The sequence below is a fragment of the Vipera ursinii genome, assembly GCF_947247035.1.
Source record: "Vipera ursinii genome assembly, chromosome: 2".
In the NCBI taxonomy this organism is placed as follows: Eukaryota; Metazoa; Chordata; class Lepidosauria; order Squamata; family Viperidae; genus Vipera; species Vipera ursinii.
This window is the reverse complement of record NC_139513.1, coordinates 278,570,119-278,593,917: the sequence shown is the minus strand read 5'-3', so window position 1 is coordinate 278,593,917 and position 23,799 is coordinate 278,570,119. Positions and strand designations below refer to the sequence as shown.

General features: G+C 43.0%; 1 protein-coding gene across 1 annotated transcript; it reads right to left on the bottom strand.

Annotated features, from left to right (window-relative positions):
- Window positions 1-916: 916 nt before the first annotated feature.
- On the bottom strand, window positions 917-20,751 carry CPLX4 (complexin 4). The gene is made up of 3 exons (XM_083354810.1): window positions 20,561-20,751; window positions 17,951-18,038; window positions 917-1,565 (listed from the first exon to the last, which is right to left on the bottom strand). The coding sequence occupies exons 1-3, from the start codon at window positions 20,722-20,724 to the stop codon at window positions 1,338-1,340; spliced, it is 480 nt and encodes a 159-aa protein (XP_083210936.1). The 5' UTR covers window positions 20,725-20,751; the 3' UTR covers window positions 917-1,337.
- Between the last annotated feature and the right edge of the window lie 3,048 nt (window positions 20,752-23,799).

The window sequence follows — 23,799 nt, the reverse complement described above, 5'->3', positions numbered from 1 at the left end:
AATATGGGTTTTTGGATAGTTAACTGTGGATTAAATTTGGATGGATTTGGAATTATAATTCTAAATTAATTAGAAGAATTCATCCTGTGGGAAATGGTGATAGTTTGGGGTATTTTTCTTTTAAAGAGGAAGTATGATAATGAACTTTGAATGTTTAACACTAGAGGGGGATAGAGGACAATAAACTCATTAAGAAAAAATGGAGAAAAATCTTTGATGGAAGATTTTTGAATTTTGGTCTTCAAAATGGCTTTAAATGAGATAGCCTGTGTCAATGAAGTGACAGAAATAGAAAACAATCTAATATTTTGCAATCTAATATGTTATTTTCGTATATAACATTTCCTTCCCTTAATAAAACGGAAAGGGATTTTTCCAAGTGCATAATCTGGGTGGCCTTACATGGATTAAAACAATATAAACTCTTTAAAATAACACAGAAACTGAGATTTTGAGGAAGGAGGGAAACACACAACAATTAATATGTCAATGTTTGGGTAGCAAAATTCCTTCCCAAAGAGAATTCTACAGAAAGGGATCTAAAAAAAAATGCCGGAAACAGATACTGGAAATATAAGTATTCATGGTTTTTGTTTTTTAATTTAAGGAAAAAATAACTGTACAACTACAAATATGAAGTTACCTGGGAATGAACCATATAGAATGCAGGCATAAGGATTTTTAAAAGTGCGAAGACTGTATATAATCAGATAATCAATTCACTAATAAAAGAAAAAAAATGTTTTTATTACCGTATTTGTCATTATAGTAATTTTCACTGTCTATTCCTTAATTTTAATTAAACTGACTTTCACTGCTTTTAGTTCCTAGCCACAGATGGATGGATGCTCACAAAACCATACACACAGACATACACACATGCACACGCATGTACAAACGCGCGTGAGCACACACACATAACACACCCCTCAGAAAAATGGTTCTTGTATCTTATAAGTAAAATGCAATCTTTGAGTGCTTGTGGAAGAATATTTTGTTCATTATAATACTTGTTTAGCTGCATCATTTTCTGGATCTGATGCTTGAAATGTTACATATTAGTGCAAAGTATTTGCAAATGTTACTACACACAGTCTAAGTATGTGAGCGAAGGGGTATAGGAATGGATAATAATCTACAAAATTGGAATCAATTATCATCATCATGACTTCTCTCAGTGGCCATTTTTAATGTTGTCTGGAAAAAACAAAACAAAACACCACTTCTCATAAAGAGGGAGCGTGTGATGAGTAAGCAGCAGCACCAATTGTTGCCGTTGTCCCACTAGTCATCCATTTCTATGGACACTTGTACCTAGGTCTTGTGAAATTTCTTCACTACATTACAGAACACTTTTGTTCAGCTGACTGCTTAATATCAGTGAAAGTCGCTTGGACTTTTTCTTTGATAGCATCCATGTCCATATTCTGGATGTTCTGAAGCTGTCCTAAAAGAGTATCTTTGTCTTCTTCTTCTTCTTGATCCTCTGCTACCATCTTCTGGAGGTCTTCTGGCAAGTCCACTTCATCTCCACCCAACTGAATCTGAGTCTCATCCAATTCACTCTGAGAAAGGAAGTAAAATAAAAATAAGAATGCATAAATATGGATGGGAAGCTTGTAGCTCCCTTGCTACTGTAACTACATTTTTTTTAAAAAAATTTGTGTTAAAATTCTAAGACAAGAAAAATATAAGTTCCGCAGGCCAAATAAGACATATGAGAATGGGTGAACAGTTCTTCCTGAAGCAGCAATTATTTTCAAACTTACTTAGGAGTTCTACTACATTTAACAGTCCTTGTGTCTTAATCAGCATGTGTAGAAGTTAATACTGAATGTGAATTTGTATGGGCACTCTTATGGAACAGAATGGAACGGAATGGAACAGAACAGAACGGAACGGAACGGAACGGAACGGAATGGAATAGAATAGAATAGAATAGAATAGAATAGCTTTATTGGCCAAGTGTAATTAGACATGCAAGGAATTTGCATCCAGTGCATAAGCTCTTAATGAACATGCAAAACAAAAGTAATAACAATAAAAACAAAGGATAGTAATCAGAAAAATGACACCAATAGGGAAAGTAATGGAACAGATGAGAAAGATAAAAGTAATACAGCCATACTACATGGGTAATCTACTTAGACACAAAGCAGAACTGTGGAAATTAAGTGTTCGGCAGAGTGATGGCACAAGAAAAAAAATGGTTTCTGAGCCTATTTGTTTTGGCATGCAATGCTCTATAGTGGTGTCCCAAAAGGAGTTGAAACAGTTTTATGTCCAGGATGTAAGGGGTCTGTAGAAGTCTTCTCAGCCCTCTTTCTGACTCATGCAATATACAGGTCCTCAATGGAATGCAGGCTGGTTGCAATAGTTTTCTTTCTATGATCCTAACTATACTCAGGCAATTATAGAAGTACGAATGACACACTCAGTAATTCCTCTGTAGAATTAATCTGAAATATGCATTTCCATCAAAGACAATGGCAAATGTTGAAGCTTAGCAATCAGTATTGTACTTCTCCAGATTCTGAAATGTGATGTTGCAAACACAAAAATGTACAGGGAAATGTAGTTGAAAAAGGTGGAACAAATGGATAATTTATTAGAATATTTTATAAAATGTAGTATTGGAACATTTTAATATAGAGCATTTATATTTTTATTAAGACTCTGAAACCATGTTTTATTTTAGGATTTTGTTGGCATTCTCCATTGTTCCCAGGCCTTAAAAGTAGCTTACTTTCAAGGAACTGAAATAAGATATATTCTGAGGATATCTTCTCTGTAGATCAGATCTTATAAATCTTGCCAAAGTTGGATATCCTGATCTACAGAGAAGGTATCCTAGAATATACAATTTAAGTTCCTTGAAAATAAGCTACTTTCAAGGCCTGGGGAACAATGGAGAATGCCAACAAAATCTTAAAATAAAAAATGGTTTCAGAGTCTTAATAAAAATGTAAATGCTCTATTAAAATGTTTCTCTATAAAATATTTTATATTCTATAAAATATTCTAATAAATTATCCATTCTGGGAATTGAAGTCCACAGGTTTTTTTTTTATTGAAAAGTTTTAAAATACAGTTTTCCTTTAAAAAACCCCCCTTCCCCCTCCCTCCTCCCCTCCCTACCTCCCCCCTATCTCCCCCCTCCCCCTCTCCCTCCTCCCTCCCCTGCCTCCCCCCCCTACTTCCCCTCCTCCCCCCCTCCCCCCCCCGACTTCCCAGAGCAAAATACAAGGTATATATCTAAAAAGCAATCATAAACAATCATATACTAACAATTATAAACTCTAAAATCCATCACTCTCTAGCTTATATAGAGTAAACCAATCCTTAATAATACTAAATATGTATAAAGAACTAAAATAAAAGAAAACTAGCGTCATTCCCATCTATGTTCTTCCACAATTCACTATTTCCTAAACAAATTCTCATTTACACATCACAAGCACCTATCCCTATTAACCTCTCTAGCCAAAATAGGCTATAATAGTTCTTACACAAATTAACCCACATTAACCCACAAAACTTTCTACCTCTTCCTCTGTAGTAAATTGTCCATTAATTCCAAATTGAAGATTCTGTTACTATACATATCATCCCAAAACTCTTAAAAACACAACTACCACTTGACTGTAAGTATGTTGTGGAAGTTCCATAGATTTCTACTGGTCTTATTTTTTTATCTTTTTTGAGCGTTTTAAGGCAGCACGCGTCACCCTCTGTTCTCTAGGATCATCCAAAAGAGTTGCAGCTTGATCTCCTCCTGTACCATTCTCGTCTATCTGTCCATCTTCATCCTCTTGATGTTCTCCTTCTCCAGATCCCTCTGCAGCTTCCAGAAGTGTTGATGGGGTTGCTTTTAAGACATTGTTGTAAAAATCATGCGCTTGCTTCACAGTACCCAAACAGTACCTTTTGCCTTCATACATGAAGCTCAACCCAGCTGGGATCTCCCATCTGAACCTTATATCTCTTTGCTTGAGCTCTTGCACAAGAAATATAAAGTCCTTCCTTCTCTTTAAAATCTTTGGAGGAATTTCTTTTAAAACCAAAACTTCTTGACCAGCAATCACAACTTTAGTATCATAGGCAGCTTGTATAACTTCATCTCTAATTTCCCTTTTTACAAAATAAACCACCACATCTCTAGGCAACTTTCTCTGTTTAGCAATCCACGAGTTCACACGAAACACTTTGTCCATGCCTTGTTTTATTTCAGATGCTGGATGGTTCAATACCACCTCAAAAGCCTCAGAAACCAGCTGCTTTAAATCTTCCTTAATATTCTCTTTTAGGCCTCTAATTCTAACAGCAAACTGCATCTGGTAAAATTGAGCCAGACTCAGTTCGCTATCCATTTTGTCTTTTAAATCTTCAATTTCCAATACTTTTGCTTCTAATATAGCATTCTTTTGAGTCAGATCTTCCACTTTGTCATCCAGCACCTCCACACATTTAGCTACTTTATGCACTGAGGACAAAATGTCTACCTTCATCTCTCTGAATTTCTGTTCCATCCTTTCTTCCATTCTCTGCTCCAATTTCTCCAATTTCTCCTCCATCTGTACAAATTTAACACCCATTGACTCCAAAATTAACTGGGTATGTTTTTCAAGGTCCTTCGATGTCAATACATCGGGAGAATGCAACGCCTGCAGTAATGATTGTTGTTGCACCGGAGAATTTCCAGCACTCCGAAAAGTTCTAGGGGGAGGTTTAGCCACCATCTTTTACTTACAATTGTGACGCACTTTCACTTTAAGTTTTAAGCAAAGTCCATCAAGCTCGAGAGTAAAATAAAATAATCCTCTTCATCTCTTCATCTTTCCCTCTTGTACTGCTCTGCCTGCTCTTTTCCTTTCATAGTCTCTCCTTCAAGCAGGGATGGTCGCAGACGCCTGGCTCTGCTCCTAGCAGAGACGCTAGCCAGCTGGGAGCAGCCCAGGCTACGGGGAAGTTCAATCCTTCAGCCGCCCAAGCTCCAAGCTCAGGCGGCCCCGGAGAACTCGACCCCTACCTGGGGGCTCACCCCCTCCTCTTCTCCCGAGGAGGGGGCTTCAAATTCGCCCGAACAGCTGATCGGCGCTGTTTCGGGCGAAAAATCACACAGCTGAGCCGCGGGCAGCCCGGGAAGGCTGTCTCCGGCGCCGCGGAGCCACCGGAAGTCCAAGTCCACAGGTTTTAAAGTTGCCAAGTCTGGATACCCCTGTTTTGGATAATTGTATTCTTAGAAATAGGGATGCGGTGGCTCAGTGGGTTAGGACGCTGAGCTTGTCGATCAGATGGTCAGCAGTTTGGCGGGTTGAATCCCGAGTGCCGTGTAACAGAGTGAGCGCCTGTTACTTGTCCCAGCTTCTGCCAACCTAGCAGTTTGAAAGCACGTAAAAAATGCAAGTAGAAAAATAGGGACCACTGCAGTGGGAAGGTAACAGCGTTCTGTGCGCCTTTGGCGTCTAGTCATGCCAGCCATATGACCACGGAGTCGTCCTCGGACAATCGCTGGCTCTTCAGCTTTGAAACAGAGATGAGCACCTTCCACTAGAGTTGGAAATGACTAGCACGCATGTGCGGGGGAACCTTTACCTTTACTTTACCTATTCTTAGAAAAGTTAGAGGCCTTGGTAAAGAAGGAAGTTCCATATATGAAATGATACTGAGATGGGAAATGGCTGACAGTATAAGGGAGTGATATTCTATAGGACTGGAATATATATAACCTATGCTGGATGGCGGGGGTCTTTGTGGCCACTCACCTAACAGCTTGTCATTGCTCTTGGGTGAAATATTAAATAACTTAATTCTTACAACTGCTTGGGTTTTTTTGATCCCAGCTCAGAAACTAACTTGGTAAGGAATTTTTTTAAAAAATTCAACATATTGGTGAACAAGCATACAAAAATATTTTATATAAGTAAAACATTTTGCAAAAAAATATATTAGGGACATGTATTTATTTATTTATTAAATCTATTTATATGGCTGCCCTTGTCATGAATAGAGAAATGTTAAAACAATAATAACATTAGCAAAGAATGAAAAACTAACAATGGTCATCTGAAACCAAGCCCAACAAAACAATTCACCAAGACCTCTTAATGGGTGATTTAACTTCCTGGACCCCCAAAATCTGGGTGTTCAACACTTTACAAAAGTCCAGCAGAATAGAGGCCAATCTGATCTGGAAGGGGTATGCTGTTTCAGGTGGGGTTTTACAAGAAAAGTGCATAAAATGCTATGCAAATTGTTATGACAATAGAGTAGACTTGAGATGGGGGGGGGAGAAATGGGGCAAGCTCAAATTTAAAATGAGAGATTTCAAGACTGTAAAGTCAGTGGAGAATAATCTCTCTCTCTTGAGGAGAATAACCCAGAGTATACAGCAGAGGTGTCAAACTTCCAACATCATGTGACGTGTTGCGACTTTTTTGCCATTGCCCGCAATGGGGTGGGAGTGGTTTCGCTATGATGCATCTGGCCTGCAGGCTGGCAGTTTGACACCCCGGGTATACAATTCCTTTCATGAACTACATCAGGACTGCCTAGTACAAAGGCCAGCTGTGTTTCTTCTTATGATTATAGGAACACTGATTATTTTAAAACATATATTAGTTCTGCCCAGCCATGCATAAATTCTAGGTGAGAACTTAATTGCTCATGAAAAGTCTTTGCAAAGAAGGACTCTAGATTTAAAAAGACAGTGTAACATGGCAGCCAATCAAATTTCAGCCTTAAATTAGACACATTTTGATTCTCTTTTTCTAACACCCCCACTTCCAGTCCACTCTCTTGTACCAATCCAAAATTGTTTCCACTACATCATATCACCAGACAACACAATTCCTGGCTATGGACAGACCAGATTCTATAGAAATGTGGGAGTGAAAATGTTCTCTTAAGTTACCAAGGTAATTTTTTATTTGATACATATGCTCAGGTGGAATATATTTCTATACCATGTAAAGGGCATAATTTGTTCATAAAAAGGTAGTAACTCTCTTGAGTTGATTCAACATCCTGAGTCTAAATGGATATCTAAATATATTTTTACTGGCAGCCACAGAGAAGCGGTTTGACACAACTTGTTTGCCTTTGCAGTTATTTCAAATTGTAAAAACCCTCCTAGTCTAGTGTCCTCACCACCTCAATAAAGATGGTCACCAATATGATTGGAAGGAGGATGAGAAATGTCAGGAATCCAGCATGGTTCCATTGACTCAGCTGGATAGATACCAAGCTTGAAAACCTACACCTTTTCTTCGTTACCTCATTAGATGACACATCTTTGAAGATAAGTCATCTACAGAGATAAGGACTGCATGTGGATCCTCACCTTTGAAGAGAAAGATGAATTTGAAGAAGAGCCCAAAGCAATTTCATTGTCTTCAACAACTGACTAGGACAATCAGAAGGGGGAAAAAGCTAATGCGGTCCTAGGCTGCATCAACAGAGGAATAGCACCTAGTTCACATGAAATATTTAGTACCGCTGTGAACTGCCTTGGTGAGAACACACTTGGAATACAGGTACTCCTCAACTTACGACCACAACTGAGCCCAAAATTTATGTTGCTGTGAGAAATTTGTTAAGTGAGCTTTGCCCCACGTTATGATCCTTCTTGCCACAATAGTTAAGTGAATTGTTAATTGTTAATTGTTAATTAACAATCGTTAATTAACAATTGTTAATTGTTAATTGTTAATTAACAATTGTTAATTGTTAATTCAATTGTTAATTGAATTGTTAAGTTGTTAAATTAGTTACACCTTTGTTAAGTGAATCTAGCTTTCCTATTGACTTTGCTAGTCATGAATATGAACCAGCTGCCAAACACCTGAATTTTGATCGCGTGAGCATGGGGACGCTACAACGGCCATAAGTGTGAAAAATGGTCATAAGTCACTTTTTCAGTGGCATTGTAACTCCGAACGGTCACTAAACGAACTGCTGTACTGCATCCAGTTTTGGTCATCACAATAGAAAAAAGATGTTGAGACTCTAAAACAATGCTGAGAAGAGCAACAAAGATGATTAAAGGGCTGGAGGCTAAAACATAAGATGAACAGTTGTAGGAACTGGGTATGTTCAGTCTAACAAAGAGAAAGACTAGGGGTGAATATTTGAGGAACTGTCACAGAGAAGAGGGAGGTCAACCTATTCTCCAAAGCACCTGAAGGCAGAACAAGACACAATGGGTGGAAATTAATCAAGGAGAGAACCAACCTAGAAGTAAGGAGAAATTTCCTGGTAGTGAGATTAATTAATCAAGGGAACAAGCTGTTTCCAGAAGTGGTGAGTGCTCTAAAATTGGAGGATTGGACAACCATTTTTCTGAAATGGTACAGAGCTTCTTGAGAAGGGGGTGGACTACTAGAAGACCTTCAAGGTCCCTTCCAACTCTGTTATTCTGGCCTAATGGCTGCAATGGGTTTTATGGGGCTTGTTAGTATTTGCTGGGCACCAGCAGTGTCAAAGTTATAGCTGCCCTTTCATTTAAAATACTGTATATCTAACGGCCAGATGTTCCAAGCTAAGCTGTGCTATAAATTAAGGTTACCTACAGCTGCCTTCCCTAACCTGGTGTCCTACAGATGTATTGGACCATATTTCCCACCAAGCCCACCTGCACGTGGAGAATGGGATGGAGAGAAGAATTACTCAGAGACCCTTTAAGAAGTTGTAAGATTCCACTGAAAGCAGCTGATATCTGCCTTTGTATCTTCAAAGTGCAGTTTGGAAATACACACTAGAAAGATACAGCTATAAGTAATCCTTATGACCATTCGTTTAAGGATGGTTCAAAGTTATACTGGCACTGAAAAAGCTATGGCTGTTGCACCAACCCTCATTGTCATGTGGTGGCAATTCAGGTAACTAGCTCAGTTTTATGGCCGTTGCAGCATCTTGCAATCACACCATCCCGATTTGCACCTATCCCAGCGGGCTTTCAACAAGCAAAAAATATGGGGGAAACTGTATTCCTTTAACAAGGGTGATGACTTGCCTAATGACTGCATTTACAATGGTTGCGGCATCCTGTGGTCATACGATCATGATTTGTAACCTTCCCAGCCAGCTTTCAACAAACTGGATTTACTTAAAAGTGCAGTGACTGGCTTAAACAATCAAACCTCTTAGCAACAGAAATTGTGCTCATAAGTTAAGGACTATCTGTAGTTAAAGGTGCTGATAAGTTAAGGACTATCTGTAGTTAGCCAAGCTATTCCGTTCTTGAAGGCATCCCTTTTCATGCAGTGATCATGGATTTTCATTCTCTCTCTCTCCTCTCTCTCTCTCTCTCTCTCTCTCTCTCTCTCTCTCTCTCTCTCTCTCTCTCTCTTCCTCATTCTCAATTTCTCTGTTCTTCTTTATTGAGGTGCAGTTATATCTTCTGTTACTAATTCTTTTAGAGTAGAATTCAGGAATATAATCTCTAGTAGTTAAAGCCATGTGACTAGTTGGGGACAACCATGAGTTTTGGATATAATCCTCTCATATTTGACCAGATGCACATGTCCAACAGCAGCACCTCTTTAAAGCCACGTTCCCTACTCTGCAAAAAGATGCAGTTGCTTTAAAGAGCTCCTATACTCCTGCTTCTTGCGTGTCAAAGCATTTCTTCTGAATCATTTCTGGAGGATGCGCAGCTCTGTTTGATAGCAGATATTTCCCACCATTCCCAATCAAAGGAGGAAAAAAAGTGATTGGATCAGCATGGTAACCATCACTCCAGAACAAGCTAAATGATTCATGGGTGAAAACATCTTCCCAATGACAAATCTTTCCTGACAGTCCCATTAATAGGATTTAATGGGCTCATTACAGACATGTTTTGTCATGTAAGACGGCCTTTAATACCCTTAAGCTTTACATCTTGCACTTTTCTATGGCTTCATATTATGGCTTTGTAAGTACCTCTTGAAACATCTGTGCAAAACAGGCATTGTTGTAACCACAGCATGTTGTCTCCATTTTTAGCAAAATCGACTTATTGTATTCCTCCAGGAAATTCAAGATAGGATTATGGGAACAAATCCATTTTATCTCCACAGTAATCTGAGGTAAGGAATCTAGCCTTAGGTATCCCCGGTTCAAGAGCTACTCACTACAGATAGTCCTCAATTTACAACAGTTTATCTAGTGACCGGTTGGAGTTATGACACTGGAAAAAGTGACTTATGACTGTTTTTCACACTTAGGGCCATTGTAGCATCTCCGTGGTCCCGTCATCAACATTCAGACATTTGGCAACTGAATAAAAGAGTTCACCTCAACATTCATGAAGAACTATAAATCCATTTGCATATAGAAAGTGGGATAGGGGACTGGAGGCTAAAACATACAAAGAACGGTTACAGGAAGTGGATATGTCTAGTTTAATGAAAAGAAGGACTAGTGGTAATATGATAGCAGTGTTTTAATATCTCAGCGGTTGCCACAAAGAAGGGAGGTCAACCAATTCTTCAAAGCACCTGAAGGCAGGACAAGAAGCAATGGATGGAAACTAACCAAGGAGAGAAGCAACCTGGAATTAAGGAAAAACTTTCTAATAGTGAGGACCATTAACCAGTGGAACAGCTTGCCTTCAGAAGTTGCTCCAACACTGGAGGTTTTTAAGAAGAGATTGGACAACCATTTGTCTGAAATGGTACAGAGTTTCTTGAGCAGTGGGTTGGACTAGAAGACCTCCAAGGTCCCTTCCAACTCTGTTATTGTTATAAATGGATCAGGAGAGAGGTTCTCAACCTGTGGTCCGCAGACCCCTGGGGGACTGTGGTGTCATCGCAGGGGCTCTGAAAAAGATTGAAAAAATGTTATGATTTTGAGTTAAGTCTTGACCATGATCCGTGGGCACAAAAGGTAAGCTTGTAAGCCGCCCTGAGTCTTCGGAGAAGGGCGGGATATAAATTGAATTAAAATAAAAAATAAATAAATATTTAAAGGGGCTCTGTGATGAAGAAAGCCACTGGACTGGAAAAATGGAAATGTTCCTAGGAAGCTAAAGACTGTATATAAAATGGAGATTTTGAGGAAGAGAGAAAGACAAAAAGGAAAGGCAGAGGATTAAGGATGACCTTTGGATCAACAGGAGAAGTTGGAAAGAGCTGGAGGCTCCATGAAAAAAGCATCACCAAAAAGAGGGGGTCACTACCTGAGAATTTTACCCTTCTGTGTAATTTAATGGGGTTCATTTCCAAGCTTCTTTGCCAGAAAACAATTCAGCCTTTTGGCCAGGATTGCTACCCAGCAGACGTTTGAGTAGAAAAGATGGTAATAAGGGAACGAAAGAAAAAATGGAGGCGGGGGAGAAGAGGGGCTCCATCTCCTTTTGACTCTAACAAGAGAGTCCAATAGCAAATGTCTTCCCATTTCAGTCCTAAATCATGCCAGCCTTTGGCTAAAAGCATCTTCATGAAGTTCGAATGTGCAATAATTGGAATCATTTTTATGATTTTTGAGATATATGTAACCCAGAAGCTAAAGGCAGTGCATGTAATGCTCCCTACTTTAATTTTTTTTAACCTGTGAGGTAAGTTGGACTGAGTTTGGCAGAAAGTCAATCAGAATACAGCTGGAAGGGACCCTGGAGGTCTTCTAGTTCAACCCCCTGCTCAACCCTCCAGGAGTCCAGGGTGTCAAGCTGCCAGCCTGCGGGCTGGACATGTCATCTGGAAGCCGCACCTACCGCATTGCTGGTAATGGCAAAACCGTCCCGATACGTTGCACGAGGTCATGTGACGTCGCGAGTTTGACTATTACGGTTCATGACCAGTCTTTTCTTAAAAACCTCCAATGGTGAAGCACCCACAACGTCTGAAGGCAAGCTGTTCCACTGGTTAATTGTCCTCACTGTTAGGAAGTGTCCCCTTAATTCCAGGTTGCTTCTCTCCTGGATTAGTTTCCATCCATTCAAGTAACCCAGCTGTAGGCATTCTTGGCTGAGGGTGGATCTGAACCCCCCAGCTTTATTATCACAAGCAGTCCTCAACTTACAGTCATTAACCCAGTGACTGTTCAAAGTTACAACAGTGCTGAAAAAAGTACCTTATAGCTAGTCCTCACACTTATGACTTTGCATCATTCCTCACAGTCACGTGATCAAAATTTGGGCTCTTGGCAACTGGGATGTAATTACAATGGTTGCAGCATCCTGGGGTCAGGTGATCGCCATCTTTCAAGCCAGCTTCCAACAAGCAAAGTGAGTGGGGGAAGCCAGATTCACTTAAAATGGACCTGACGCAAGTAATTTCGGGACCGACTCATGAGGGAGGCCACACCCTTGACCTAGTTTTCTTATCTGGACGGTGGTTAGATGATCTTGGTGGGGGCTCCCCAATTGTTATGCCCCTGTCATGGACCGATCATCATCATCTCCTGCGGCTGGTCTTCCGTTTTGCCACCCCCCGCTGTGGGTGTGTGGAACCTATCAAATGGTACCGCCCCAGACGCTTAATGGATCCCCAGAGGTTCCAGGCGGCGCTGGGGTCCCCACCTGCCTCCCTTGCTCACAGCTCGGCAGACGCCTTAGTGGAAGCCTGGGAAAGGGCAGCCACTGAGGCTCTTGACCGAGTTGTACCCCTGCGGCTCCTGACCCGGTGCAGATCCCGTCGAGCCCCATCGTTCTCCGTGGAGCTCCGGGAGATGAAGCGTCGGAGACGGGGCCTAGAGAGCGGTTGGAGATCCAGCCGATCCGAATCCGATCGATTGCGACTAAGAACCTACACTAGGTCTTATCTCGCTGCGATAAGGGAGGCGAGGTCTAACCACATCGCCACCCTTATCGCGTCTGCAGATAATCGCCCGGCCGCCCTGTTTAGGGTGACTCGCTCCCTCCTGAATCAGGAGGTGAGGGAGGATCCCTTGCAGGGTCGTGCCGAGGAGTTTAACCAGCATCTATCGGACAAAATCGCTCGGATTCAGACCGGTCTGGACTCTGACTGGGCAGAGTCTGTCGAGCAGGACACGGGTGGTCTTGTCGATATCACCTGGGAGGAGTTTGATTCTGTGACTCCGGAGGAAGTGGACAGGATCATGGGGAGGCTGAGCACCACCACATGTTTATTGGACCCGTGCCCTTCCTGGCTGGTCTATGCAGCCCGGGAGAGGACACGCAGCTGGTTCCAGGCAGTTATATCGGCTTCTTTGAGTGAGGGTAGCTTCCCCGCCATCTTGAAAGAGGCGGTGGTGAGGCCTCTCCTCAAGAAGCCTGCCTTGGACCCAGCTGTATTGAACAACTTTCGTCCTGTCTCCAACCTTCGCTTTCTTGCGAAGGTTGTTGAGAGTGTGGTGGCACATCAGCTCCCTCTGGTCCTGGATGAAGCGGATTATCTAGACCCGTACCAATCGGGTTTCAGGCCCGGGTACAGCACGGAGACGGCATTGGTCGCGCTGGTGAATGATCTCTGGAGGGCCCAGGACAGGGGGCATTCCTCTGTTCTGGTCCTATTAGACCTCTCGGCGGCTTTCGATACCATCGACCATGGTATCTTGCTGCGGCGTCTCGGGGGATTGGGAGTGGGAGGCACGGTTTTACGGTGGTTCTCCTCCTATCTCTAGGGACGCTCGCAGTCGGTGTTGGCAGGAGGGCAGAGGTCGACCGCGAGGTCTCTCATTTGTGGAGTTCCTCAGGGGTCGGTCCTCTCGCCTCTCCTGTTCAACATCTATATGAAACCTCTGGGTGAGATCATTCGTGGTTTTGGAGTTGGGTATCATCAGTATGCTGATGATACCCAGCTTTTCTTTTCGACCCCAAACCACCCCAGTGATGCCCTCACCGTGATGTCCCGTTGCCTGGAGGCAGTTCGGGTCTGGATGGGGAGGAACAGACTTCAACTCAACCCCGACAAGACCGAGTGGCTTTGCATACCTTCATCCCGGGTTTATTCGGACATTCCACCTCTTGCTATGGGGGGCGAATTATTACCCCCCGTAGATAGGGCTCGCAACTTGGGAGTCCTCCTAGATTCACGGCTCACCCTGGAAGACCACATAGCAGCTGTGACTAGGGGGGCTTTCGCCCAGGTTCGCCTGGTGCGCCAGTTGCGGCCCTATCTAAGCCGGGATGATCTATGCACAGTCACTCACGCGCTCGTGACCTCTCGACTAGACTACTGCAACGCTCTCTACATGGGGCTGCCCTTGAGGACCACCCGGAAGCTCCAACTGGCACAGAATGCAGCCGCGAGAGTTGTGTTGGGAGTTTCCCGATACTCCCATGTCACACCTCTGCTCCGTGAGCTGCATTGGTTGCCAGTTGTCTTCCGGGTGAGATTCAAGGTACTAGTCATGGTGTTTAAAGCCCTACATGGCAGGGGTCCGGAGTACCTTAGGGAACACCTGCTGCCGGCGTCAACTTCCCTCCGCCCTGTGCGTTCCCACAGAGAGGGCCTCCTCAGGGTGCCACCGGTCAGAGAATGTAGATTGGTGGCCCCCAGGGGGAGGTCTTTCTCTATGGGCGCCCCGGAGCTATGAAACCAGTTACCGGTTGAGCTCCGGACGGCGCCCGATCTTCGCTCCTTTCACCGCGATCTGAAAACATACCTGTTCGAACAAGCCGGCCTGGCCTGAGGGGGGATTGGTGGGGTTTTTACTATCATTTTATTGAGGTTTTATTAATGTATTTATTGTTTTTTATGGGCATGTATTTAATTACTTTTTAATTTTTGTAGCTTTGTGTTTTATTCTTGCCCTGTACACCGCCCTGAGTCCTTCGGGAGAAGGGCGGTATAGAAATATTAATAAATTAAATTAAATTAAATTAAATTAAAATGACCATGTGACTCACTTAATGACTGCAACAAAAAAGGCTGTAAAAACAGGTGCTAATCACTTAACAACCACGTCACATAGCAATAAAACTTCCAATCTGAATTGTGGTTGTAACTGGAGGACATGATTCTCTTAACAACTTCAGTGATTCATTTATTTATTTATTTATTTATTTATTTATTTATTTATTTATTTATTTATTTATTTATTTGGATTTGTATACCGCCCTTTCCCGAAGGACTCAGGGCGGTTTACAGGGAATTTAAACAAGAAATACAAAAATTAAAAACAATTTAAAAGATTATAACAGTCCCTGAAAGAGTAAAAACCCCAATTAATTAAAATTAAAATTAAAATAATTAAAATTAAAATAATTAAAATTAAAATAATTAAAATTAAAATAATTAAAATTAAAATTAAAATTAAAATTAAAATAATTAAAATTAAAATTAAAATTAAATTAAAATTAAAATTAAAATGCTCAGCCTGGGCCAGAGAGCTCGAAGAGCCAGGTCTTCAGGTCCCGGCGGAATGAACGGAGGTCGGGGGCAGTCCTCAGCTCCACGGGCAGCTGGTTTCAGAGGACAGGCGCACCCACTGAGAAGGCCCTCCCCCTGGGCGTTACCCACTGGCAATCTTTTACCGGCGGGACCCTGAGAAGACCCTCCCTGTGGGAGCGCACTGGACGAAGGGAACTTGATGCTGGCAGCAGGTGTTCCCTCAGATATCCTGGACCCAAGCCATTTAGAGCTTTATAGGTCATTACCAGCACCTTGAATCTCACCCGGAGGGCAACCGGAAGCCAATGCAGCTCGCAGAGTAGAGGTGTTACATGGGAGTATCGGGAAACCCCCATCACAACTCGTGTGGCTGCATTCTGCACCAGCTGAAACCTCCGAGTGGTCCTCAAGGGCAGCCCCATGTAGAGAGCGTTGCAGTAGTCTAGATGGGAGGTCACGAGCGCATGAGTGACTGTGCGTAGGGCATCTCAGTCCAGATAGGGTCGCAACTGGCGCACCAGGTGAACCTGGGCAAAAGCCCCCCTGGTCACAGCTCCTATATGATCTTCAAAATTGAGCCGTGAATTCAGGAGGACGCCCATGTTGCGAGCCCTATCAATGGGGGGGTAACACCTCACCCCCCATCGTTAAAGGTGGAATAGTCTGGTTAGCCTGAGATGCCGATATGCACAGCCACTCAGTCTTGGCAGGATTGAGACGAAGCCTGTTTCTCCCCATCCAGACCCGGACCGCCTCCAGGCAACGGGACATCACGGCGAGGGCATCGCTGGGTTGGTCCGGGGTGGAAAGAAAAAGTTGGGTATCATCAGCGTACTGATGATACCCCACCCCAAAACCACAAATGATCTCACCCAGCAGCTTCATATAGATGTTGAACAGGAGGGGCGAGAGAACCGACCCCTGAGGAACTCCACAAACAAGAGGCCTCGGGGTGGATCTCTGCCCTCCCGTCAACACCGACTGCGAGCGGCCCAGGAGATAGGAGAAGAACCACCGTAAAACTGTGCCTCCCACTCCCAACCCCCTGAGACGCCGCAGTAGGATACCATGGTCGATGGTATCAAAAGCCGCTGAGAGATCTAATAGGACTAGGACAGAGGAACAATCCCTGTCCCGAGCCCGCCAGAGATCATTCACCAGCATGACCAATGCCGTCTTCGTGCTGTGTCCGGGCCTGGAACCCGATTGGTATGGGTCCAGATAATCAGTTTCCTCCAGGAACAGAGGAAGCTGATGCGCCACCACACTCTCAACAACCTTCGCCAAAAAGCGAAGGTTGGATACCGGACAATAGTTATTTAAAACAGCCGGGTCCAGGGCAGGCTTTTTGAGGAGGGGTCTCACCACTGCCTCCTTCAAGGCGGCAGGGAAGGCACCCTCCTTCAAATAAGCAGTTATTACTGCCTGGAACCAGCCTCGTGTCTCCTCCCAGGCCGCATAAACCAGCCAGGAGGGGCACGGATCCAACAAACAGGTGGTGGTGCTCAGCCTCCCCATGATCCTGTCCACATCATCAGGGGAAACAGGATCGAACTCAGTCCAGATAACATGCTCAAGACCGTCCGATTCCTCCACGTCAGACTCTGCCCAGTCAGAGTCCAGACCGGTCCGGATCTGAGCGATTTTGTCCGCCAGATGATGACTAAACTCCTCAGCTCGTCCCTGTAAGGGATCCTCCCTCACCTCCTGGTTAAGGAGGGAGCGAGTCACCCTAAACAGGGCGGCCGGGCGATTATCTGCGGACGCGATGAGGGCAGCGAAGTAATTAGACTTCGTAGTCCTTATTGCCGCAAGATAAGACCTTATAAAGGTTCTTAACTGCAATCGGTCAGATTCGGATCGGCTGGACCTCCAACCACTCTCTAGACCCCGTCTCCAATGCTTCATCTCCCAGAGCTCTGCAGAGAACCACGGAGCCCAACGGGATCTGCGCCGGGTCAGAGGTCGCAAGGGTACAACACAGTCAAGTGCCCTGGTGGCCGCCCTTTCCCAGGCATCCACCAGGGCATCGACTGGGCTGTGTGTGAGGGCGATGGGTATAGACCCAAGCGCCATCTGGAACCGTTCCGGGTCCATTAGGCGCCTGGGGCGGAACCACCTGGTTGGTTCCGCCGCCCAGCTGTGGGGGGTGGCATAACAATTGTGGCAAATAAGATTGTAAAATTGGGCAATTTGTTTAACAGCCACCTTGATTAGTAACAGAAATTCTGGTCCTAATTGCGGTCATAAGTCAAGGTCTACTTGTACATCATTCTGACTGGACTTGTGGCTTTATTTCCATTTCTATCTCTATGGCATGGATTTTTGCAATACAAATAAAATGCTATTTAAAGTCCTTCCTGAAAGGATATTTAATCTGAGTGTTGGCTGGCACATTCAGCATGTTACATATCGTGTAAAATTTCGGGGTCACTGAGAAAGGGCAGAAAAGGTAAATACCAAAACAGGTACATCACTGTTTCTCAAACATGGCAAACTACTAAGATGTGTGGACTTCAACTCCCAGAATTGCCCATGCTGGCAAGGGAATTCTGGGAGTTGAAGTCCACACATCTTAAAGTTGCCAAGTCTGAGAACCACTGAGTTATATGAATGTTATGTGTTCTCGAGTACATGGATGTAAGAAACGGTATTTTTGAGAGAGGTCTTGCCTTTGGAAGTCTGTATTTCTCTCGCAAGTGAACCCGCAAAACAGCTCGTCCAGCCTTCTTTTGCATATAAGCTGCGTCTCTTTCCATCCTGAAGGCACAAATGGGAGGTTTTGTAAGAATCAACTGAGCAGGTCCAGCTAAACATCAGGCTGAAGGACACTCTTAAGGAGCATCCAGAAACAACTGGCGTTGTGGTGTCTTCTGGATTCATGCATCTGGTTAGAAGACCCATAGAAGAAGACCCCTCAAAATCTGGACGTTGATTTATTTATATTGACTTATATGGCTGCCTGCCTTGTCAATGTGTTTATGAGTGGCTAACCATTAAAATATAATATAAATTGTATTTATCTAAATACTATTCCCGACTAACTGACACAGAGTACAGGTAGTCCTCGACTTACAACAGTTCATTTAGTGACCTTTCAAAGTTGCGAAACTAAAAGCAGAGAACAAAACTGTTGTTCCTTCTTATGATAGAAAGCAAGTTTTCTTTCCATTGGAACGTCCATTTGACCTGAGTTTAGAATGCGGGGGGGGGGGGGAATGTGTGGAACCAGTTCTAATATTTATGGCTTTCTGAGTGAGTTAATGAATGAGTTTATTAACTGAAATGAATCATAATGACAAATCTATGGTTTTAAAAATCAGACTCCCATGTTGTCTGCTCCAGTTGTGTTTTAACTGAGCCATTAGTTTTATGGCTAATAGTTAGAGCAGGAGCCAGTTTGGTCTAGTGCAAGGGTAGGCAACCATGGCTCTTTTATGACTTGTGGACTTCAACTCCCAGAATTCCTGAGCCAGCATGGCTCATCTTAGAAACCTTTCCCTTTCCCCTCAGCACGGCTGCCTCAGGTATTCTGCGAGTTGAAGTCCATCAGTCATAAAAGAGCCAAGGTTGCCTACCCCTGGTCTAGTGGTTACTGCATCAGGCTAAAAACCAGAAGACTCTCTCTCTCTCTCTCTCTCTGTGTGTGTGTGTGTGTGTGTACACACACACACAAATTTACAGCATTTCATTATGTATAATTTGAGACCTTCTTAAACCATTTGCCTTTTGTATGTTTTTGAAGGGGATACTTTGATGACCTTGCTATGGTTTGAACACTGACAATGTAGTTGTTACAGGAAACAGGACTACTAGGGGTTTACTCCAGGCTATGAACTTGAGTCATCTTGCAAACTTTTATGGGTGATTTAATGTCTGAAAAATTCAACCAGGCTCAAGGTTGACTCAGCCTTCTATCCTTCCGAGGTAGGTAAAATGAGGACCCAGATTGTTGGGGGCAATAAGCTTACTTTGTAATAATGTCGCTTGAGATGGGGCCGAAAGCCCTAATAAGCAGGCATATACATAAAATGAAGGCTATTGCTAAGCACATTGATTTGTGCTTTGATTGTAAGCCGCCCTGAGTCTTCGGAGAAGGGCGGAATATAAATGGGATTAAAATAAAATATAAATAAATAAAAATCAGGTGTCTTGGAGGACCTCTTCAGACTAACCAGTTTTATTAAAAGGCATAAGCAAAACATGCTAATCTGAAAATATGTTACTTGATTGACTCCCTCACCTTCTGACTATTAAAATCAAATACCCATAGTAGAAACAAGGTAACTTCATTAAAGATATTGAATGAATCCAGATCTTGAAAGATACAGATTTACTTTGCTCCCTGCATACATTTTTCATTTTCCCATGCAAGAAAGAGCTTTCCCTTAAAATTTCCTGTGGCTCAAGGTCCATCTTGTGAAAAGGACTCCTACTAAATATAACCCTGGTCGGACAAATTCCAGAGATCATTAACCTCTCACCTCTAATCATCTTACATTGTAGCTTTAGCTAAGCATTATGTAATTGATCATTAGTGAAATGATGTCCTAGAGACTTGAAATTCAATTATTTTTGTAGCTACAATAGCAGCAATATATTTTCATTTTATTTCATATGGCTTTACTGGTTGAGTACTAATACTAATATTAATACTAATAGTTTAATACTAATATTGCAAATTTCCTAAAAAAACCTAATATTATTTAAAATGCTGATTTTGTAGATGGTTTCCTACGTCATTATATAAACCTCAGAATAAAAACATTTTAAAGGAAGAGCACAGTACGGTACTTTTAGACTTTAAGAGGCAGATTCATGTTACCTTTGTCATTATTTCTTTATGTATGTTTTAAAATAGAGTAAATCTAACTTTATTGGATTTAACTAGCTTACACAAAACAAAGTTTAAAATTCCAACCAATGCAGGAAAAGAAAAATCCTGAAATGTATTTGATTCAGATGGACAGTAAAGAAGCCTTTGAAGCTCCGTACATAAACAAGCTTGTAACTGTGATTACGGTATATTTAGGAAATACCTTGGGTGTATTAAGTATTTCTCTTTCCTCAACCTAGAAGTCTGGAAGAGGAACGTTCAAAGGAAAGGATCCCATTTCCATGGAGATACTATGATGGAAAATTAGACATGCTTCTGGAGAATAAGTAGTGGTACAGCCTTAACTCACAGGCATTAAAGCATCTACCTCCCTGGATTTCTGGTCTTGTGAATTTAAACAATCTAAATCAGTTTACACACTGAAAACATAGGAAGATGCACTTACTTCTCCTCTATCACTTGCTTTTGATATTCCTCATATTCTTCCCTGGTCATTCCAGCTGCTGCAGCTGGGTCAGTTGGAGCAGCATCCTCCTTTTCTTCGCCCCCTCCAGAAAGTCCCAGATTTTTAACCTGGTTAGTCAGCATAGTTTTCATTAGGAAAGCCATGTTCTCCCCTTTTTCTTTTCACCTGGCCAAATGGAAAAAATAAAGCCACGCCACCAGGAAACCCGAAGGAAAAAGAATGAACCAATGAAATTTCAACGGCCCCGAGCAGCTCTTCTAGGGCACAGTATTAGGGAAAACTCATATGCCAGAAAGAGTTCGTCAACTCTAATCTGGATTATGGTGGTGTACTCCTTAGCAGCCAGAAGCAGATGGTTCAGATTAACCAAAGGGGGGGGGGGAGAGAGAATCATTAGATTTTGTATTTACTTTTTGTATTAATGCCTTAAGCTAATTTTTATTTTTTCAAGAGATGTGGAGGGGTGGGTGGGCCGGAGATGGTGGGGAGAGATGAGAAATATAGAGATCTGATTTGTTTTTCCTTTGTTCTCATACATTCAGGCATGAAATAAGCCATTAATGGCTCCATTGTTCGAATTCTAATGGCTGGATGCGGTTGACTTATGTGAATTTTGTGGAACAGGTCAACAATAAATCAGGTTAGAGAAGGATCAGAGATTTCAATGTTTCTGGAAGGAGCAGCAAGCTTCTTTAAATGAGAACCAATCCTTCCATTCGTGGATATTGTATCCATTGGCATTGGATTTCCCTCCAGTATTTTTTTTCCAGACTAAGTGGTGATTAGAAATTTATGCTAGAACGAGGCTCTATAGCTCTCTATAGTTGTGGTTTCTAAAGATTTAGCACATTTTGTTGTTGTTAGTTGCGAAGTCGTGTCTGACCCATCGTGACCCCATGGACAACGTTCCTCCAGGCCTTCCTGTCCTCTACCATCTTCTGGAGTCCATTTAAGCTCACGCCTTCTGCTTCAGTGACTCCATCCAGCCACCTCATTCTCTGTCGTCCCCTTCTTCTATTGCCCTCAATCTTTCCCAGCATTAGGCTCTTCTCCAGTGAGTCCTTCCTTCTCGTTAGGTGGCCAAAGTATTTGAGTTTCCACTTCAGGATCTGGCAACAGCTACAAATCTCTCAGGTTTTATGGCAATCACTTCCAGGTTACCATTATTCTCCAGGTCAGATCAAGAGCATCCTTTATCCTGTCAAACTCAAGTGGCTGTCTTCTTCAGACTGATTGATCTGCAAGCTAGCCAATCCTACTTTAACCTACACTGTTAAATGGGTGGGTGTGGTTTATTTAGTCTGGGATCTTGTGCAAACTTTGAAGACTGAATGATTGAAAAATGGTTCATCTTCAGTAATCATGGCACAGGAACAGCTACTCAGATGGGTTCAAGGCAAGGCATCAAAGGAGAGAGATGTGAAACAGACCATTGTATGACCCAGTACTCATAAACAGGGATTTTAAGTTTGTAGTTGAAAATAGAGAAATGAAATCAAAATTTAATTGAAAGCAGGACACGTACAGAAAAAAATATAGCATTGAGAGCACTGTGTCAAAAAAGATGGTGGCCACAACCTCTCTTAATCTGAACACCAGCATGGCCCAGATAATAATGAACTATTAAACTAAATGTAAGTTAACTATCTGAATTATTTTTATGTTGAGTGAGTCTCCTATTGTCACCATTACAACAGGCCACAAAGAAGAAGTCAGCCTTGGCTGATCCTTTTAATGCACTTCAGTACCAAATTAAAACAAATCCACTCCTTAGCATAACAATTTATCAGCAGGAGAGGTCTTTCATTTGGAAACAAGACTAAAATAATCACAGAGCAGCTTTGAGTCTGTCTTATTGGACTGGATGTTTGTGTACTTAAAAAAAGAATCACCTTGCAATTTCTACCAATACACACTGCATATTATCACATAGAGCGTAAATAACCAACTTTTCTGGGCCAAAAAGATACCTTTGGAATTTTGAGAGCACAACATAAGCACACCGGCATCTCTAACCAATATTGGAGGGCAGCCAATTACAAAACATCCACTTATTGGGTGGCACACTGATAAAATTATCCCTTGGCAATTTTCTAGCCCCAGAGAATTTCTACTAGTACCCCTGTTCACTTTTAGGGATATTTTGAGTAAGGAGGAAGTGGGCATATTTCCAGGCAAAACACTTGATGTAGCTATTTGTATTTCTTTACTTTCTACTAATTCTGGAATCCAGAAGCATTCTCTTAATTAAAAATGAAAGTTGGCACTGTTGCAGCATATCAACTTCCCATTGTTTTTAATTGAGCTGATCTAAATTGCCCCTCAGCTAGATATATCACATGCCAGCATATGTAGAAACCCTCAGCCTGAAGAAATCAAATCTCAGTTGGATTTTTTTTCCAGAATCTTGGTAGAATGTTACCATCCTCTAATTTGTAGGAGGGGGATTAGACATAGAATAATCTAGATTAAGTTAATGGTCTTCCTTTCATCATCAGCACACGCCATTGCAAAATTACCGTATTTTCTGGCGTATAAGATGACTTTTTAACCCATGAAAATCTTCTCAAAAGTTGGGGGGGGTCGTCTTATACGCCAAAAAAAACATAAATCAGTCGAGCGTCCCCGTTCTTGCAAAGCAACTTCAAGCCTCCTTAGTCCAGTCCCCCCTCCATCGTGACTCTCCCTTCCCACCCCCAAGAGCCTCTAAGCCCCTTCCCCTCGCAAACGCCAGACCCCGGGAGCGGCAGGAAGCCCCTCCCCATCACCAAAGTGGCATCTGAGCATAAGCAGAGCGCGCCCTGCTACCCGCTATCTCTCCCGGCAGACGCCCGCATCCGGCCTCGCAACCAGCCGCAGAAGCCCGCGCCCGGCTTTCCTTCCCCCCACCCGCACCCGGCTACCGGTTCCTGGGCCCCGGCCCTAGCCGGGGACCAGCTCGCCAGCGACCAGGCCGACGGACTCCCGGCCGCCAGACACTGCGCTTTGGGAGACGCTCCCCGGCGGATCGGGGAGTGCCCGCCCACCGCCAGGCCGTTCCAAGTTTGGGGAACTTCCGGCGGGCTGGGGAAGAGCGTGCCTGCCAGCCCGTTCCAGGACCTTCTGGGGACTTCCGGCGGGCCTGGCGCCCCTCTTGCCTGCAGACCACGCAGCGGCCCTCGCCAGCCAGCCTCGGCATGGCCGCCCCAAGCCCGCCTCTCCAGCACGTCTTCCGAACC

Coding starts and splice junctions, on each gene's coding strand:
- CPLX4 (XM_083354810.1), bottom strand. CDS start 20,724: ATGGCTTTCCTAATGAAAACTATGCTGACTAACCAGGTTAAAAATCTG. Junction 18,039..20,560: donor AAGCAAGTGATAGAGGAGAA/GTAAGTGCATCT, acceptor TTGTGCCTTCAG/GATGGAAAGAGACGCAGCTT. Junction 1,566..17,950: donor AGAAATACAGACTTCCAAAG/GCAAGACCTCTC, acceptor TTCCTTTCTCAG/AGTGAATTGGATGAGACTCA.